The 17,943-nt window shown below is 39.2% G+C and overlaps 1 protein-coding gene across 6 annotated transcripts in view; it reads left to right on the top strand.

Moving 5' to 3' along the window:
* The first annotated feature begins 1,445 nt into the window (after positions 1 to 1,445).
* The window catches only part of ICE1 (interactor of little elongation complex ELL subunit 1), a 58,733-nt gene continuing 42,235 nt past the window's right edge, over positions 1,446 to 17,943 (top strand). For 2 of the 6 annotated variants that reach the window (XM_036278796.1, XM_036278795.1), the window contains exons 1-6: positions 1,446 to 1,535; positions 11,516 to 11,574; positions 12,126 to 12,160; positions 14,804 to 14,822; positions 15,592 to 15,703; positions 17,184 to 17,260. In XM_036278796.1, coding sequence (XP_036134689.1) covers positions 1,452 to 1,535; positions 11,516 to 11,574; positions 12,126 to 12,160; positions 14,804 to 14,822; positions 15,592 to 15,703; positions 17,184 to 17,260 — 386 coding nt within the window. In that variant the 5' untranslated portion in view covers positions 1,446 to 1,451. Of the gene's footprint in view, positions 1,536 to 6,246; positions 6,331 to 8,222; positions 8,252 to 11,515; positions 11,575 to 12,125; positions 12,161 to 14,694; positions 14,823 to 15,589; positions 15,704 to 16,504; positions 16,659 to 17,183; positions 17,261 to 17,943 lie in introns of those variants that run through there. The other 4 variants (XM_036278797.1, XM_036278798.1, XM_036278799.1 and 1 more) reach the window with 4 other exon arrangements.

Genomic DNA, 17,943 nt, shown 5'->3' with positions numbered 1-17,943 from the left:
TCTGCTCACTTCTCCTTTCTCTTAACCCTACTCTTGTTTTCTGCTCATGGGTATATACTATCTGTTCACGTCTCCTTTCCCTTTCAATTGTGTTCAGCTCATGTGTACCTGGATCAGCCAGTAGACTTTCTCAGTCAGGTACTGGACTATCTTAGGTGTCAATGACAGGAAATCTAGCTGCCAGCCAGAATGTGTAAACAAGGGAAGAAATCCAGGCTGCTTTCTTGGAAGGGGAATTTCCAGTTGTGATTTCCATACTAAAGATTTACGAAGAAGCAAGTTAAGTAAGTCTCCTTAACAAAATGCTTACATTGAACGTTGAGAATTTAGACTATAACTAGACTCAGGAAGCGAGGCTGGTTTCTGAAACAGGGATGGTAACCAGCTGCTATTATTAAAAAGAGATTCTGGTGATGGTGGATAAGGAATTGGAGACACAAAAAACTGCAGTTCAAGGAAAAAATGATCGGGCCTGAATTTATCCAGTAATTGTGGCTGTGTGTGTGTGTGTATTTCCCCTCCCAAGAGTAATTAAAATGGGACTTGGGACTTGGTAGAGATTGGCTATGGACCGTGAGCTGCACCCGGTGGGTGGCGGCGCCTACAGTCAGAGCTTCCAGGGGGGGATGCAAGGATGGGTCTGGGAGTGAGGGTGAGGGTGTGGACAGCAAGTGGACCACGAGCGGGGGGAGCTGCCTGGAAAGAAAACATTCTGGAGGAAGAAAGGGCCACCGGCGGCAAAAACCGCGACTAGACGACAAAGCACACCGGGCTCGGCCAGAAGAACCGCTCCGGGTCCGCCAGCCGCGCAGAGCGTTGGGAACTGTAGTCCCCCCGGCTCCTACCGGACGGCCGGACTCGGACAGCGTAGCGCTCTGGTTATAAATCGCGCACTAACCCATGCAGGGTGGGGTCCTTCCACTGCAGGAGGCGCGTTTAGTGACGTCATCGAAGGGCCACCACCCCTTCGTTGTAGGCTTTAGGTGTCTATGGAACGTCTGTCACGCAGCAAGCTGGCAATAAAATATGAACCAGTAAACGGTGGAGAAAATGAACCTCCGATGCCGCTATCCTCTCCCTGAATTTTCCTTCGTGGCGTGGTCCCTGCCGCATCAACACTGCTCTACTCCTTATTTTGCTCAGGCGTAACCCTAGGCAGCTTCGCGCCGTGACGAGGGGCGGAGCGAGCTAGGGCGGGGCAGGGTCCTGGCTGTGCTGCGTCGCGCTCGGGGGCCGCACCGGGTAGCGTTCCTCTCTAGTGCCCGAGGCAGCTCTGGCTGGGAGATCCCTTAGCCCGCTCCACGGAGACTTCTGTGCACGGATGGACCCGCCCAGACTCGGCGGGAAGCGGCCTGGCAGGCGGCGGCCCTGGCGGCGTCAGCAGAGGCAATACAGGGCCAAGGCCGCGGGTCCCTGAGGCGCGCGGGCCCACCGGGCCCGGCGGCGGCACCATGATGCCGGGCGAGACCCACTCGGCGGCTCCTGGGGCGGCGGCGGATCTCTCGCGGTGTCAGGGCTGCGCCTCCTTGCAGCAGGTGCGGCGCCCTCCCAGAGCCCAGGGCGTGGAGGGGCTCGGTGGGCGCACCTGGACGCGGGGCTGGGGTCCGGACGCAAGGGCTGCGCCTCCGCGCGTAGCTCCCCTCCTCGGCGGAGCTTTCCTCCCTCACTCCCCACCCCGGGTTCTCCCTTCTCTTTCTACAGCAGTTGTTTTGGGAACGGCTTCCTTTGCTTTATTTAGGACGGGAACCCAGGATTCATTTCCGGGGGGGGGGGCGGTGGCGGAGTAAGCGAGTTTTGTAGGGCCCCCTCCTTCACTTACCCAGCCTCAGGGCTCCCCAGGCTTACATTTAGGTTGGTGAGTGATAGGATCAAGGTTAAGGTTTTTTGCTTGTTCTGGCCTGTCTTTAAATATTTCTTGCCTGGAGGCAGAAACTTATGCGACGAACGGGTTGGCTGAAAGGTCATTTATCATGCAGATACTGGAAATTTGTAACGGCTGCATGGACTGTTTTCTATGGTGGCAGAAGAGGAGTTACTAGTGTCTGGCTCCAGGTCTTGTGAAGTAGTGGAAATAGTCCCAAGTACTCATTTCCAGGTAGACCCTCCTCGCTGTCTGACGTCGGGTGTCCCAACTTCTTCCCGTCAGTGTCTTTAATAGTGCAGTGAGCTGTCCACCCTCACCTATTAGGTTAAATCATCACCTATTTTATATAGTGTTTAGGCAGAGGGCCGCATAGTGGTGAACAAAATAGATAAGATCTGCTCTCATAAGTAAGATATATGTATGCAAATAAGACCTTAGAAGGTTTTACGTTTTAGGAAGAAAATAAAGGAGTTGAAATTGTGGTTTAGTCTCTTGACTGAGGTGGCAGGCACGGTGTTTTTTTAGGAGGTGACATTGGGAGATCTTGATGAGAAGGAGCAGACTAGAATAGGTGTGGGAGGAGCTTTCTAGATAGAGGGATTAACAGGTGGAAAGGTTACTGAAGTGAGAAGGAGCACAGTGTCTTTCAGGAGCAGAACAGGGTCTGGTTGGTGTGAGCATGGTGCACGGGGAGAGTGCTGATGAAATGAGACCAGAAAGAAATGTAAGACTGATAGACCACCAAGAGAAGCTGTGTGTGTGTGTGTGTTATCTATGAACTGATCTCAACCATTTTAATTGCTGAGAGCAGAGGAGGGAGAAAAAGGAGCCATACACTGGCACTCTGGAATAGAAAGAAAACTAATAATAAAACCATTGAGTTGAGTTGCATATAAATCATTTGCAATATAGTTTAATTTTTTTTGCCTCTCAAAATCCTGGGAACACGAGTGAAGTTATCGTGAATCTTTAATAAATTATATATTTTTGGGGGCCAGTTCATTCAACAAATATTTATTGATCACATGCTGTGTTTCAGGCAGTGTGATTATAGCAGTAAAGGGGAAAGACAAATACCCTTGGTGTCTTGGAGCTTCCATTCTAGGAGGTGGGGGGAGGAGACAAATTAAACAAGTTACCTGAGAAGGTAATAAATACATTGGAGATAAATGAAGCAGAGAAGCGGGGATAACATTTGGGGTTGGAAGGGACCATTGGCTGGGGTAATTAGGGAGTCCTGGGAAGATCTCACAGAAAAGGTTATGTTTGTATGAGGTTGGAGGGGCAAGGTGAGAGAATAAGCTCTGTAGATATCTTGGGAGAAAAGCATCTTGGACAGTGGAAAAGTCAGGTGTGGAGGCCTGACACAGGAGTTTGCTCAGTGTGCTTGGGAAAAGCAAGGAGGCCATGTTTCTGGGGTAGAGTGAATGTTCGTGTCTTCATCTGTTCAGGGCTGCTATAACAGTACTATAAATTGGTTGGCCTGTAAGTAACAGAAATTTACTTCTCACAGTTCTGGTGGCTGGGAAGTCCAGGACCAAGGCACCAGCAGATTTGGTGCTGGTGAGGGCCCAATTCCTGGTTTATGACTGTCTTTTGTTAGTCCTCATGGCAGAGGGGGAAGAGAGAGCTCTAGGGTCTCATTTATAAGGACATTATTCCATTCATAAGGGATCTGCCCTAATGATTTCAGCACCTCCCAGGGAGCCCTCCTCCAAGTTCAAATTCCATCATATTGGAGATTAGATGTCAACATAATAATTTTGGAGGGGACCATTTATAGCAGTCAGGGAATCTGATGGAGTCACAAAAAGGAAGGCCTGATTATGTGGGCCCTTGTAGCCATTGTAAGGATTTTGACTTTGAAAGAATAATGTCATTGGAGGCTTTTGTGTAAGAAAGCAAATGGAGTGAATTATTATTTTTAGTTGGGTCTGATCTTCCTTCAAAAACCTGGTCTACTCATAATAGTCCCCATCTTACTCAAAAGTAGCAACTGTGTATCCTTCTGGTTGCTTAGGCCAGAAACTAGATGTCATCCTTGGCTCCTCTCTCTTAAACCTGCATTTAATCCAGCTGATTCTGTTGGTTGTACCTAGGTTATTCATTCACTTCTCACCATCTCCACTGCCTCCACACTTGTGTGATCCACTATAATCTGTGGCCTGGAAATTATTGCAGTAGCCTCTTAAGGAGTTTCCCTCCTTCTACACTTGCCACATTTCCACTGTTAGTTCCCAGAACACTAATAGAGGTAATCCTGTTAGACCTCTAAACCCAGGTATCTTGAGACTTGTTCTGTAAGAAGCAAGCTCATAAATATTTGGTGTTGTGAGTGGTTTTGTTCATTACTACTCAACTCTGCCATTGTAGTGTAAAAGCAGCCACAGATAATACTAAAGGAATGGGTATGGTGTGTTCCATTAAAATATTTATAAAAACAGACAAAGGGCCTTAGCTTGCAGGCCTCGTCCCTAGATCTGGACACACCTTTGCATTTGGGTTTTCTGTTGCCTGAAATGTCTTTTTAGGAGAAGAGGGTAAGTAGGGTCTCTGGAACAAATCTTTAATATTACAGAGGAAGGCTGGAAAAGTAGATTCATGGCAAGTTATAGGGGACCTTGAATGGTTACCACCTTAAAATTTTGTTCTTTTTTCTGTCAGCGTTATGGAATAGTGAAAGGTTTTGCATAGTTAACCACACAAGAGCAGTGCTTATAGTAAAAATAACAGGTGGTGGTGTGCTGGATGGATTGAGAATGTGCAACTAGCTCTGGTAAATTATTTTACTAATGCATACTAGTGCTAATAAAAGCCTGGATTAATTGAAATTTCCTGAACCTGGGCATGGAGAAGAGAAAGGTTCTGGTTATGAGAAAATACACAGTGGACAGATCTCAGGTCAAGGAAATAGAAGGTACAGAGATTTAAAATTCAAGTGGCTTTGAAAACTGGTAGAGACAGAAGTGAATGCAAGCCAGTAGAGGTATTGGAAACGTGGGACTGAAGTTTTGGAATGACGTCAGAACTGAAGATTTTCAACTGTTTTCAGGTTTGTTGTTTGTGAAGCACAGTGCCTCCTGGGTTCGCTAACATGTATGTCCAAAGAAGTAGAGAAGAGGCCAGGTTAGACGGGCACTGGAGTCATTGTAAGAATTCTTTTGGAGAGCCATGGGAGAATGGAAGCGCGTGTTCTGTCTCTTAAAAGAAACTTTGAAAGCCTTTGTGGCAATTCATGGGACTACATGCCATCATGAGGATTCAGTGAAGAAAAACCAGCTGGGTAATGACAAGGCAAGCTTGGAATGATGAGAAAAGGAGAAACAGATAGAGAGAGAAACAGGAAGTGTATAGGAAATCAGTTTGGGAAAGCATGAGAATTGAGAACAGGCAGTTACATTTGTCAGTAACCGCCTTAGGAAAGATGTTTCTATAGGAGTTCCATAGTACAACAGCAAGTTCTTTGTTCCGGTAAAAGTCATGCAAGATAGAAATTTAAGAGGTTCCATACAGAGAGAAGATGATCCCACTGTGTAGTTTTAACACTGAAACTTCTGCATCTTACAGAAAATGTGCAAGCCTACTACAGGCGTCTTCCCTGAAGGAGGCACTAGCATCAGTGCTGAGACTTCATTCTGAGCTGTATTGGGAGTCTAACTGTTCCTGTTCTGAATTGAACAGTTGTTTGTTTGCACCAGAAATCTCCTTTCATGTCGTACTTCTCCCTGCTTTCTTTTTCTTAGTGGTTGAAGAGATACAGGGCATTTGCTGAAATCATGGCTTGATTCAGAAATAGCCACATTTTATGCATCTTTTTACTTGTAGTAGTCTCACGCATCACCTCACTGTAACTGATTGCAATGGTCATGAGGGGGTCTATATCTTAATGTCTATATGGGTTGCCAAACTTTGGTAGTTATAAACCAATGTGGACCTTACTCTGGTGAAGTTACGTACAAGTAAACAAGTCTTAAATTGAGTGGTTTTAAGTCAAGCTGTTTTAAGTCACTTTATTGTGATGAAGAAGAAGCACCAGACCTCACCCATACCCCCCCCCCCCTTTTTTTTAAACCAGATTCATTCATTGTAGAGCCAGACATTTTAACTCTTGGGGATCCAGATGAGAATTTGAAGCACATGATATACTGTTTAGCTAATGTAACTAGAATAGCTTCAGAATAGATGGTGTTTGGCTTTCCTTGGCGCAGATTTGAGCCTATTATTTATATAAACTTGTGCTGGACTCTCATTGATAATTGTCAGTGATTTGAACTTCATAATTTGGAGCTTCCCACATAATGTCCTCATAGACATATTGATTTGTAAATGGTTATATTACGAGGATGCTCACAAAATTGTAATTTATTCATTTAGAGAACACTTATTGAGCATCACTGCATCTATGATGCCATGGGGTGTTTTGGAGTACAGTCAAGAACAGAAGAGGCATGGAGCTCCTGTTCTAGGTGAGGTTACAGATGAGTGAGAAAGCAACCAGATTATAAACATAATGCAGTAAGTACTATGCTGGGTGATATACAGGGTACCTTGAACATTTAGGTGGAACAACTGAAGGCTTCACAAGAGGAAGTAAACCTAAACTGAGGTCTGAAGAATGATTTGTAGTTAATTAAGAGGGAAGAAATGTAATGAAAGTATTGTGGACAGGGACATTTCATGTGCAAATCTTGGAGGGGACAAAGTAGTTCGTGATGGATTAGGCACAAAAAGTCAAAGGTAAGGGCTGTGGAAGACCAGGCTGGAGGGACGGGTGGGAGCCCTCTAGAATTTCAAGTTACCATATTCCAGCCAAGGGCCTGCCTTGCAAGCAGATTTTTCTAAGGGTAGCAGTCTCAGGCCTGCTGTGGTAGCTTTTTTGTACGCACAGCTGGCTAGCTAGTGAATAAAGGCCAGGGATGCTGCCACATATACGAGCATGCACTGGACAGCTCCAACAACTAAGAATCTTCTCATCCAAAATGATAGAAGTGTTAGAGTGGTAGTGACTCAGACAATTTACTTTTCCTCAAATTATCTATGTATTTATTTGCTGTGTGTCTATAGATTTTATGTATTTAGTATTAACATTTTGTTAGGTTACCCTGGCCAGGCCTGCTGGCTTGCTCCTTGCCAGGGCTGTCCTGTTGCCCGCTACCCTTGCCCTGTGTGCTCAGACACAGTGTTGATTCCACTTCCCCAAGAAGGGAAGGGAAGATAGGAAGCACATAGTGGATTTCTTTTTCTCCAGTGCTACATATTCACAGTGACATTCAGGAGGAGATTGAATGGATAAAATTAAAACAGTACACTGTAGAAAGTCTGTGTAATGGGTTCCTCTTGGAATTGTGTTAGTGGCCCAGTGAATATCAAGCATAGCTTGAGGAACTCAATATGAAGGCAGAGAAAAACAAAAGATGGTAATTATGGGAGGAGAGGATAGAGAATTGAGAGTAAATCTGAGCCTTCCAATAAACATTGGAATAGGAATTTAGAAGAGAGCAGTGTGCTGGGAGAAAAGCAGTAATCAAAGAAACCACACCACCATAACCTTTTCTGGAGGAAGAGTACCCCAAACTTCACTTCCTTCCCTGGAGGCCAGGCAAGTAGGTCACTGCACGTCCACCTGAGAATGAATTTGGTTCAGGATGGGGCTCCAAGGGCCCTCCACTTAGTCACAGGCTGCTTAGTGTTCACAACTCTTAAGATTCATTAGTGGGAGACCTTGGTTGCACCCAACATAAATGACAATTGAATCAAGTTGGAGAAAATAGAATGTTTTATTAGGACTCTGAAGTATCTGACCAAATTTGTACTGCCACACAACTAGGCCTTAGAAAATAAGTTAGAGACTAGAATGCTGTAGGAAACCAAGAAGTCATCTTCATTTAGTTTTGTGAATTTAGTTTTTTTAATTTTTCTTAGTTATAGAGGAACTTACTTTAGAGAGACAGCTAGGTGTACATGCTTTATTAAGACACTCTGCAGCCCCCAGATTCCCTCATTCCTCCTTTTCAAGATGCAGCACTTCTCATTGTTTGCAGTTTTTTTTTTTGTTTTTGTTTTTTTTTAAATATGTTTTTATTGACTTTTTAGAGAGAGAGGAAGGGAGAGAGAGAGAGAGAGAAACATCGATGTGAGAGAAAAACATCTGTTGGCTGTCTCCTGCATGCCCCCCACTGGGGATCGAGCCCACAACCCAGGCATGTGTCTTGGCTGGAAATAGAACTGGGACCTCTCAGTCCATGGGACACCACTCAACCACTGAGCCACACCAGCCCGGGCTGTTGACAGTTTCATAGTGAACTTCATATTGTTAAATAGTAAATTTGTGTCACTACTTCTCGTTTTTCATTTTTAGGCATGTCGTTTGATTTCTGACTTTGGAAGGTGAGAATTGAGCTCTCTTTCTGCTCTGTACCCCACCACACCTGAGTATCCCTTCTTCATCCTCGTGCTCCACCCCCCAGTTAGGTCACTATGGGAGCTGACTTAACTGTGTTTATTCAGAGCTAAGCTCGAGTAAATTATTATTACTTTTCCTGTGTTTTCTTGTTTCCTCTGGTTAATGATTGTATCCTTAATTCAATTTATTCATCTTAAAAGTGTTAAGGAGTGCTTACTTTATGCTAGGGGCTGGGTTAAACACTTAACTCATCCTATTTAATCCTAATAGCAAGCCAGTTTTGTGGCCTCCTAGTATTTGTCTCCTTATCTCTGCAGTTAGAAATGGTTCTGAGTCAGGGAGAAGTCAAATAAATTTGTCCAAAGTCACTTAGCCAGAAAGTGGAGGAACAGGAATTTGAATCCAGCAGTATGTGACTCTGTCTGAGGTCTCTGGAATGTTTCTGGCATAGTACTCTACAGTGCAGATGGCATCTGGAAGCAAGGTGGGGAAAATGAGATCAACTAGCAAAGAAGTTGAAACAGAATGGGAAAATATGAAATTTAAATGCATGACGAAAACCAACTATACATTCACTTGCACTTCCCTGCTTTTTAATGCTTTCATTACAGCAGGTATTGTATCATTTTTTTTCTTAGGGGAAGAATTCCCTCTTGAGCCTTCAGCTCTAATCTGGCCCTCAGCTGCCTTCCTAGAGAATTTTTACCTCTGCTCTGTGCCCCTCACTGTCCTCCATCAGTTTATCTATGATTGTGTGGAGCCTGTTCACAACCTTCAGTATCTCCCTGAGCAAGGATGTCTGGAGACTTTGCAGATTTGAAAATGTCTATTTTACTATCACTATTGAATGACAGTTTGTATAGACTTCTACTTATAATTCATTTGTCTTCAGAATTTTGAAGGCTTGCTTTCTAGGTATCTAGACTTCTCAGTTTCTTGATTGCTGTTGAAGTCTGAAGCCATTTTGATTCCACATTCTTTGTATATGACTTGTTACATATTTTTTATTCTCTCAGGATTCTTATAGACTATTTGCTGTGTCTCTGATGTTCTGAAATTTTATATTGATGTGTCATGGTTTGGATTCTATTTGTATCCTTGTGTTGGGCCCTTTTATTTGGAAAATTCTGGCTTTGTTTCTGGAATTTTTTCTTTAACATGGGTATTTCTTTGATTGTCTCCCCATTCTTTCTATTATTCTCTCTCTAGAACTCTTATTGTTGGGCATGTGGATCTCTTACACTGACACATTGTTTTTCTTTTTCTTTATTCTTTTCCTTGTCTGTGGTTTGCTTTATTTGGGGGGACAGTTTTTCATCTTTATCAAGTATTTTATTTTGCTTTCCTGTTTTTAATTAATTATAATAATTTTTTGAGATATAATTTACACACCATAAAATTCATCCTTTTTATGTGTATAATTCAGTGGTTTTTAGTGTGTTCACAGTTATCTAATCTTGTCTCACCTGTGTTATTGTGAAATAGGTTCATCTATATAACCCCTGTATCCTACCAAGAAACCTCTTAAATACAGGGTGGGGCAAAAGTAGGTTTACAGTTGTGAGTATGTGAAGCAGAGTTTATTATTGTTTATTATTTATTAATTACTGTATTATTTTTCATATGAACAGTTGTAAACCTACTCTTGCCCCACCCTGTATTAGCAGTTATTCCCTGTCCTCCCCTATTTCCCCCCAACCACTAATCTACTTTCTGTCTCTGGATTTGCCTATTTTGAACAATTTATATAAATGGAATCATATAGCATGTAGCCTTTTGTGACTGGCTTCCTTCATTTAGCGTGTTTTCAAGGTTTATCCATGTTGTAGCTGTGTCATTTATTCCTTTTCATTACCAGATAGTCACATTGTGTGGTTCTATGACATTTTGTTTATCCATTTATCAGTTTATGGACATTGAGTTTATTTTTACTTTCTGCCTAGTGTGAATAATACTGCTATAAATAAGAGTGTACATGTTTGGCCTGGACATGTGTTTTCAATTCTCTTGGGTATATACCTAGGAGTGTAATTGCTGGATCATATGGTTAACTCTGTTTAACATTTTAAGAAACTGCCAAACTATTTTCCACAGCAGCTGCACCATTTCATATTCCACCAGCAATGTATGAGGGTTCCAATTTCTCTACATCCTCTCCAACACTTGTTATTGCTTGTCATTTTGATTTTAGCCATGGTGGTGGGTGTTTATAGTCTTAATTTTATGAGCTTTTTATTTTAATTTCTAAAAGCTCTATTTTATTTTAAAAATAGCTTCTTGTTTTATGAATTTAATGTAATTCATCTTAGATCATATTAATTTTTTTTGAAGTTTTCTTGATTTTTGCTTACTCCAAATTTCTTTGGCTTGTTTTAGTCTCTCATGTTATAGGTTTCTCTCTGAGTTTCATTATAGTAGGTCTGGGTGGGCCATTTATTGATGAAATAATATCTAATGGCATACCTTTATCTCAGATCCTCAGAGAAACTGTTTCCAGTCTCTGCCTGGAGAGCAAAAGGATTGGCTGCCACTATCTGGGAGCTTAATGGAAAGAAGAAGCAGCCAGCCAGTGTGCATAGGTGTACCTAGTCCCTCTGTTCTAGGTCTAGTCAGCCTGCTCTAGGTGTTTACATTGTCCCAGGAAGAGATTCTTCAAAAGAGCAAAACTCTTGCTAGATGAGGGAGGACCAGTTTCTTTGAGACGTGGCTGAGAGGAAGCTGGTGTCATTGATTTCCAATCTTGTTGATGTTTTGCATTGTAAATTGAGTACACCACACTGAAATCAAGTGCATGCAGTCAGAGCATCTGAACACCTACCTTGCCGTTAGAGTTCCATCATTCAGATGAAAGAGATTCAGAGAGGCAGTGTGGGCTCAGGATTACACAGTATAAGTCTGTGTGTTATTATGCACAGTGGAAATAATAGATTTATATATTTCTGTGTTTACATAATACAGAAATAATGTTTATACTTTATACTAAATGATATCTTACAGTAAAATTATATTTAAAGTAATTTATATAAAAACAAGTAACTTTAATTTGCATCTCTCTGATTATTAGTGATGTTGAGCATTTCTTTATATGTCTCTTAGCCATTTGTATGTCTTGTTTGGAGAGGTGTCTATTTAGTTCCTCTGGGTTCTTTGTCTTCCTTTTGTTGAGCTATATAAGCACTCTATAAAAACAAAAAATAAATAAAAAATAAAAAACAGGTAACTGACTAGTGTTTTTTGTTTTCTTTCAGAATTTAAATGAATATGTTGAAGCATTAATTACCTTGAAGCAAAAAATTATTAATACAGAGTGAGTATGTTTTTATGTGTTTGTCTGAACTTTGTGGACCTGACAGACAAGTTGAAGGTGGAGGTGCTGGTAGGCCTCTTGGCCTGAAAGGCAAACTAGAGTTTCTTCTGAGGCCTATGTGGTGTTATGCTGATTATAATGAAACTCCTGTCCTCATCCTTAACCTTGTCTGTTGGCCTTTACCATGAGGGTCATGGCTTAGCAAGTGATATTTGCTAAACTGAAAGTTTTTTTAAAGCTGTTTTCTCTCTTCAAAGCCTTCTTAGCTTTAGAACAGGGCCTCACATTTCCTTACAATGTTTTATAGCCGTGGTGTGAGATTTAATTTTTTGAAATTCTGTAGAAGTCACATAATTTATAAACTATGACATTAGTTAGAGCAAAGGGATTTTTAAATGAAAAGCTCATATATCAATGCATTTTAAGGAATTTAAAGGTAATGCATATATGTTTATGTATGTAATTTAATGTAAATCTATTGCTTAGGAAGAAAGGTGCCTTGCATATTTTGAAACATAATTTTAACACAGTATAACAATTCTTTGTTGCAGTAATTTGTTAACAGAGTATCAGAAGAAATGTGATGATATCCTTTGACTGGCTCTTTCCTTTGAATTTTTAAATTTACTTATGATTTTTTTTAAAGAAATATGAGGTTTTTATAGTTATCTTTTGGAGAACAGTATTTATAGCCTTAAAATAGGGAGTATTTCTAACAAGCACAAGAAAAAGCTGATCTTTTACTGTTAATACTTGTTTTCCTGGTAAAGACTGCAGGTCTAATTTTATAATTTATTTTGTTAACTGGTTTTGATATTCTTAAGGTGCCATAAGTTTTTTATGAGTAGGTCTTTTTCACTTGTACCAAGGTCATGCTATATGTTTTTTAGGGTCAGGAATAATATGAAGCTGAATATTAGAATATTGGGATTTCTGCAAAAAGGGCCCTGTAGGAATATTCATGATGTTAGAAGACTGACTCGGGTTAATCAGTGTTGTGACTTGTAGAGATTAATGTATGTATGCCAAGTCATAGTGTGATTTTGTACTCACAATATACTTCTCAGACTCATAGTCACCGTTTCTTCACTGACCATGTTGGCCTCTGGTTAAATAATTCCTTGGCAGGGTGAAAATAGTGTGTATAGTTGATCCTTTTTCATCTTGTGATGACACTTACTCTGAATTATTTCTCTTCCATAGAAATAAAATTTCATTAAAATACATGTATATTTTCAGGGAGTCACTGAAGTACAGCTTCAGCTTAAATATTGTGGCAGATTCTGCAGGTCACCTTTGGTAGTTACTCGAGGCCTGCTTCGGTATTACATCTGGCACCCGAACTTTTTTGTTTGTGTTGGTACCATCATATCTAATTTGTGATCAGAGCAGTAAAATCAGGGCATAACATTGAAATTTACTTTTCGAATCTAAATTTTTACATTAAAAAGTAGAAGTCATTGAAATTTCTTGTGTGTTATTTGTTGAAACTATCAGTCTATTTAACTATAAATGTGTATTATGCAAGAGTAATATTTTCGCTTATAAAAGCTGTACAGAAATAGTTATTGCAACTACTTTTAATTAGCTACATTGAAAATTAGGTAGGCAATCATTTCCAATATTAGAAAAGTATGTGTTTATTATATCCGTTTTGGAAGAAATGGCATAACTTTTTATCCTCAACCGAGGACATTTTTGCATTTATGTTCAGATTGAGCGGGAGGAAGAGAGAGAGAGAGAGAGAGAGAGAAACATCGATGTGAGAAAGACACATCGAGTGGTTGCCACCCACACTACCCCAACCAGGGCCTGGGACAAACTGCAACCGAGGAACATGACCTTAGCGAGAACCGAACCCAGGACTCTCTGGTCTGCAGGCCGACGCTCTAACCACTGAGAAAAACTGGCCAGGGCGAGGGCATAACCTTTTTAAGGTAGTTGCACAAGTAAGCAGGAAAAATATTTACTTTTCTAAAATTTGCAGAATTTTAAAAGTAAAAATTGTTAGAATAAGTTATTAAAATTGATAAAACTTTTGATTATTCTTGATTTTCCATTCTGTGATGTGGTTATCTGCTTGTCTCAGCTGCAGGTCAATAGAGATTTTTTTTTTATCCTCACTTGAGGACATGCTTACTGATTTTAGAGAGACGGGAAGGGAGAGAGAAACAGCAATGTGAGAGGGAGGCATCCATCAGTTATCTTCCTGTATATGCCCTGACCAGGGATCAAACCTACAACCTAGGTAGGTACCCTGATGGAATTGAACTCAACCTTTTTGTGTACCTGGACAACACTCCAACCAACTGAGCCACATTTGGCATTTGCCCAAAATATGTATTGGTTGTACCTCAACTATGTAGTAATTTGCTCTGCAAGGTACCGATGTTGCAGGGTTAGTATGTGTTTCTTATATAACTTGATTTCTTACTTTTTTGTGTAATTCTGACCATTTCTTTGTTTATTCCTCTTTCTGAAGGCAGAGTAATTTTATTTCATCAGATGTTTTTTGAACTTTTCTTTCTTGCAAAGACTGCAGTAATTTAGGATGAATAAAATATACTCCTTAATCTTGAGAAGTTCACAAAAATAGAGGAGAATACAGACTTGTTACAACTAAACATTTGCTATCTTGTGATAGGAATAGGAATTTAAAGGAGATGGAACTTAAAGGAATAACTTTTTGCTGTCTTTTAACATTACTAGCAGTTTGAGATGGGCAATGAAGTTATCAAATTGTGTGAATTGCAGAAGTGAGGGATTATCTAGATTTAATATTCTCCCTGTCTTTCCTCATTACTCATTGATATAGTTATATATGGTTTTAGTAAAAACATAACTACTGTTTGATGGAATTATTCTCTGGATCATATGAGAAGTAAAGGACAGGTTGTTTGGGGGCTCTGGTATGTATAGGATTCGAAATGTTATCCATTAGTTTCATATTGTCTTTATTCTTGGAATTTAATATTAATATATTTAATCAGATACCTTTTTAATTTAGAGAAATGGATATTTTGACTTTTGGTACATGTTATAAATAGGAATAACTCAGTAAAAGTCTTTTCAATGTGTTATATGTATGTTATGAATGGGACTTTGAATATTGTTTTCTAGGAATTATGGCCTTGCTTGTATGCACATTGAAATATCATTTTAAGTGAGTTTTGTCTTCAGACAACCATAAGTAGATAAAATTATCAGAGTTTTCTTTAACAAGTTTTACAGCTGCAGTTTGCCAGAAGGTAAGCTATCTGTTTTCAGAGTTGATGTGGGGGAGACATTTATCAGCCTAGATTTTTAAACGGATTTGGAAACAAAAAGCCATATAGATTTGGCCCATTATTTAGAATGTTGCTTTGATGGTCGTAATAAAAGAAGAGTCATGTTTGCCAAATGAGTTTCTTATTAAGGTATTAAATTATGGCCTGACTTGACTTTTCAATAACTTTTACTAATCATGTTGCTATTGAGATGAAGCTTATTGCTATATAATTATTGTCATTTACATGAATTGGATTGTTGGATGGGGTTGTTTATTTTGTGTATTTGAAATAATTTTAAATAAACTTACATAAAAATTTAGCAATATTCCAAACTCTGATTACATTTATCGCTTAGAAGGCAAAAAAAAAAAAAAAACCATGATTGAAGACTGAATATACAAAATTGTCTATCATTTAATTTGGATAAATGAGGATGAGTTCAAGATTGGAATAGCCAACTTTCTTGGTAGATTGCCCTTTAATATTTTCTCCAGCAGATTGAGAATCTGCTCTGTCAGCTTCTCAAGTGGCTTTTTGATATACTTTTATTAGAAATAGACTATAATGCCAAAGAAATTAAAAGCAACATGAGGATCATGTTGGTATAGAGAATGTATTTAAAAAGAGAAATTCTTTTATTCCTTTTTTGTTTCGATTTAGAAAATAATCACAAATCCCCAACAGATATATGTAACAATTCACTGTAGATTCTTTTGTATAACAGTGTTACTGCATTGTCCATTTTTAGAGAGAATAGTACTCTGCATCATCAAGTGGAACAGATGCTTCAAAAAATTTCTCCTCTGCAGAAATGTCAGGAAGAACTGGGATTTTTAAAAGCTGAGCTAGAAGAGAAAAAGGTACCTAAAGTAATTTTCCCCCAAGGCTTTTCTTCAGTTAATTAAGAGCTGCTAATTCACTGTAATCGGGATAAGGGGACATTTTATATGTTAACAGGAAATCCGTGCTAGTCAGGACTCTTGAGTTACTATACTTATGAACATTGAACTAGTTGATATGTGGCTTGATCCTTACAGTGGTAATTAGATATGTAATTCTGTATTAGTTGTTTATGCTTTATGAGAGGTTCGGTAGAGAACCTTCTAGTTGTGAATTTTTGTGGCTGCATGTTTCCTACATTGATTGCCTTTTCACTTTTTTTGTTGTTATTTATGTGTTTTTAGTTTAAGTGTAAAATAACATGCAAAAATTTAAACTTAAAGGTAGCAAAATCATGTTCTCTGTTTCATGATCAAGTTTATTTAAAATGGTGTAAGCTTGTTTTTCTATGTAAACTTTGGTTTATGCTTTATAGGAGTCTTAGAAGAGAAATCATGGCTTTTACAGATAAGAAAAATCTGAAGCCAATAAAGTGAGGTGGTTTGCAATAAGACACATTGTAGCCAAGCTGGGATGATTCTTATCTTCTCTACCTGTTCTCTAAGCTCTTCTCAGAATATTATTTGTGTCTCTCAGTCTTCAAATTGTGGCATTTTAGTAATGACCATAAATCTGTCTGAGCTCTTACGTACTTTAACAGATTGATTTACCTATTTCTGTAGAAATTCTCTTTTATAAATTTGATTATGCAATGAAAGTTAAACAAAAACAACCAAAACATTGAATTTTGTCTACTTCTGATTGTATAATAATCTGATCAGCCCTATCTGAGAGGAAGCAGGAGCTGGAGTCAGACCTGAATGATAAGCCCTCCTCACTCACTCACTGTGACTATGGAAGATTTAAGTCAACTTGTGGACGCTCAGACCCCTCATCTGTGAAAAGAGTTCATAAAGCCCGTCTCTCAGAGCTATGGTGATTAAAGAAATATCGTATACACATTATATCATGATATAATGCTATTCAGTAACAGTTTCTTTCCCGTTCCATAGTGGCCATCAGGGTTTATATATTGATTGGTGCTAACACATTTTCTCCAGTTGCTATTAAGTATAATGACTTACTTTATATTGTTGAATAGTAGTAACAATAGCTTATATTAAGTTCTAAAATTTCTTTAGGTTTTCTTGAATTTTAATTGGTTGAAAAAAATTATTAGCTTTTCAGTGTTATGAAGATTTAGAATTGCTTTAAAATTAATGTAGTTTCAATTTTAAAGCTTTGTTTGATTAGATTATTATTCATACTACATTTAGTAAAGATCTAATTATATCCTTTAAAATGTTCGATGAATTGTACTTTGGTTTCCTGCCTAACATTATTTATTTGGTTAATTTCATACCATTAAGTGATAATAATTTAGCTGTTCAAGGTCAAAATAAGTTATTACTGATTGTCATGACTTTCAAATTGACAGTATATATCTGTTTCTTTTTTTAGAGTTCTCTGAAGTTGTATCAGGATACTCATCAGGAATATGCTCGTGTAAAAGAAGAATGCTTGAAAACTGATGCTCAGTAAGTTTTAAAATTACTGTGGTAGTAGGGTTTTCATCTTTGAAAATTCTTAAATCAATAGTGTTTCTCTTTCTGTCTTTGGATTTATTGGCTGTAATTAACTGCAATCTTGAATGTCTCTCATCCTTTGTGTCCACATCTGTCAAATGGAAATAACTACCTTGAAGCATTTTAAGGAGGGTTAAATGAGCCATTACATGTCAAAGGGCTATGCAAACAAAGAACTCTGTAAACATGTTTTTGTTCGTATGGCATCTATGCCTGTTTATCTGTGTATGAGAACATTATTTACTCCTTTGTATCAGTACTTTAACAGATATCCTACAGAATGGGTATCTTTGTTGCCATTCATAGAAAGGCTGTTCAGAAGCATCCAGTTGATTATTTTGATGTTTGATACTATATTCACATTATTCAACAAACTTGTGAACTATACATATAGTAGTTTAATGTTCATGTAGCAATAACTCAGAGACTCTTTCTCAGAGAGTTACCTCTCTTCTGTGAACCAAATCCATCCTAAAACAAGTGCACATCTCCAGCCACAGCCTCTTGTAGTGATGTTGTGAGCTCTCCTGCCATCCATGCTCCCGAAAGTCGCACTGCCTAGTTAGAAACTGCACTGAATCTTGGAGACCATCCAGACACATCAGTTTCGTTCGTAGATGAGATCACTGCGATTC

The sequence above is a fragment of the Molossus molossus genome, unplaced genomic scaffold, assembly GCF_014108415.1.
Source record: "Molossus molossus isolate mMolMol1 unplaced genomic scaffold, mMolMol1.p scaffold_m16_p_3, whole genome shotgun sequence".
NCBI classification, from domain to species: domain Eukaryota; kingdom Metazoa; phylum Chordata; class Mammalia; order Chiroptera; family Molossidae; genus Molossus; species Molossus molossus.
The sequence above is the reverse complement of the archived record's forward strand: the minus strand, read 5'-3'. Positions and strand labels throughout refer to the sequence as shown.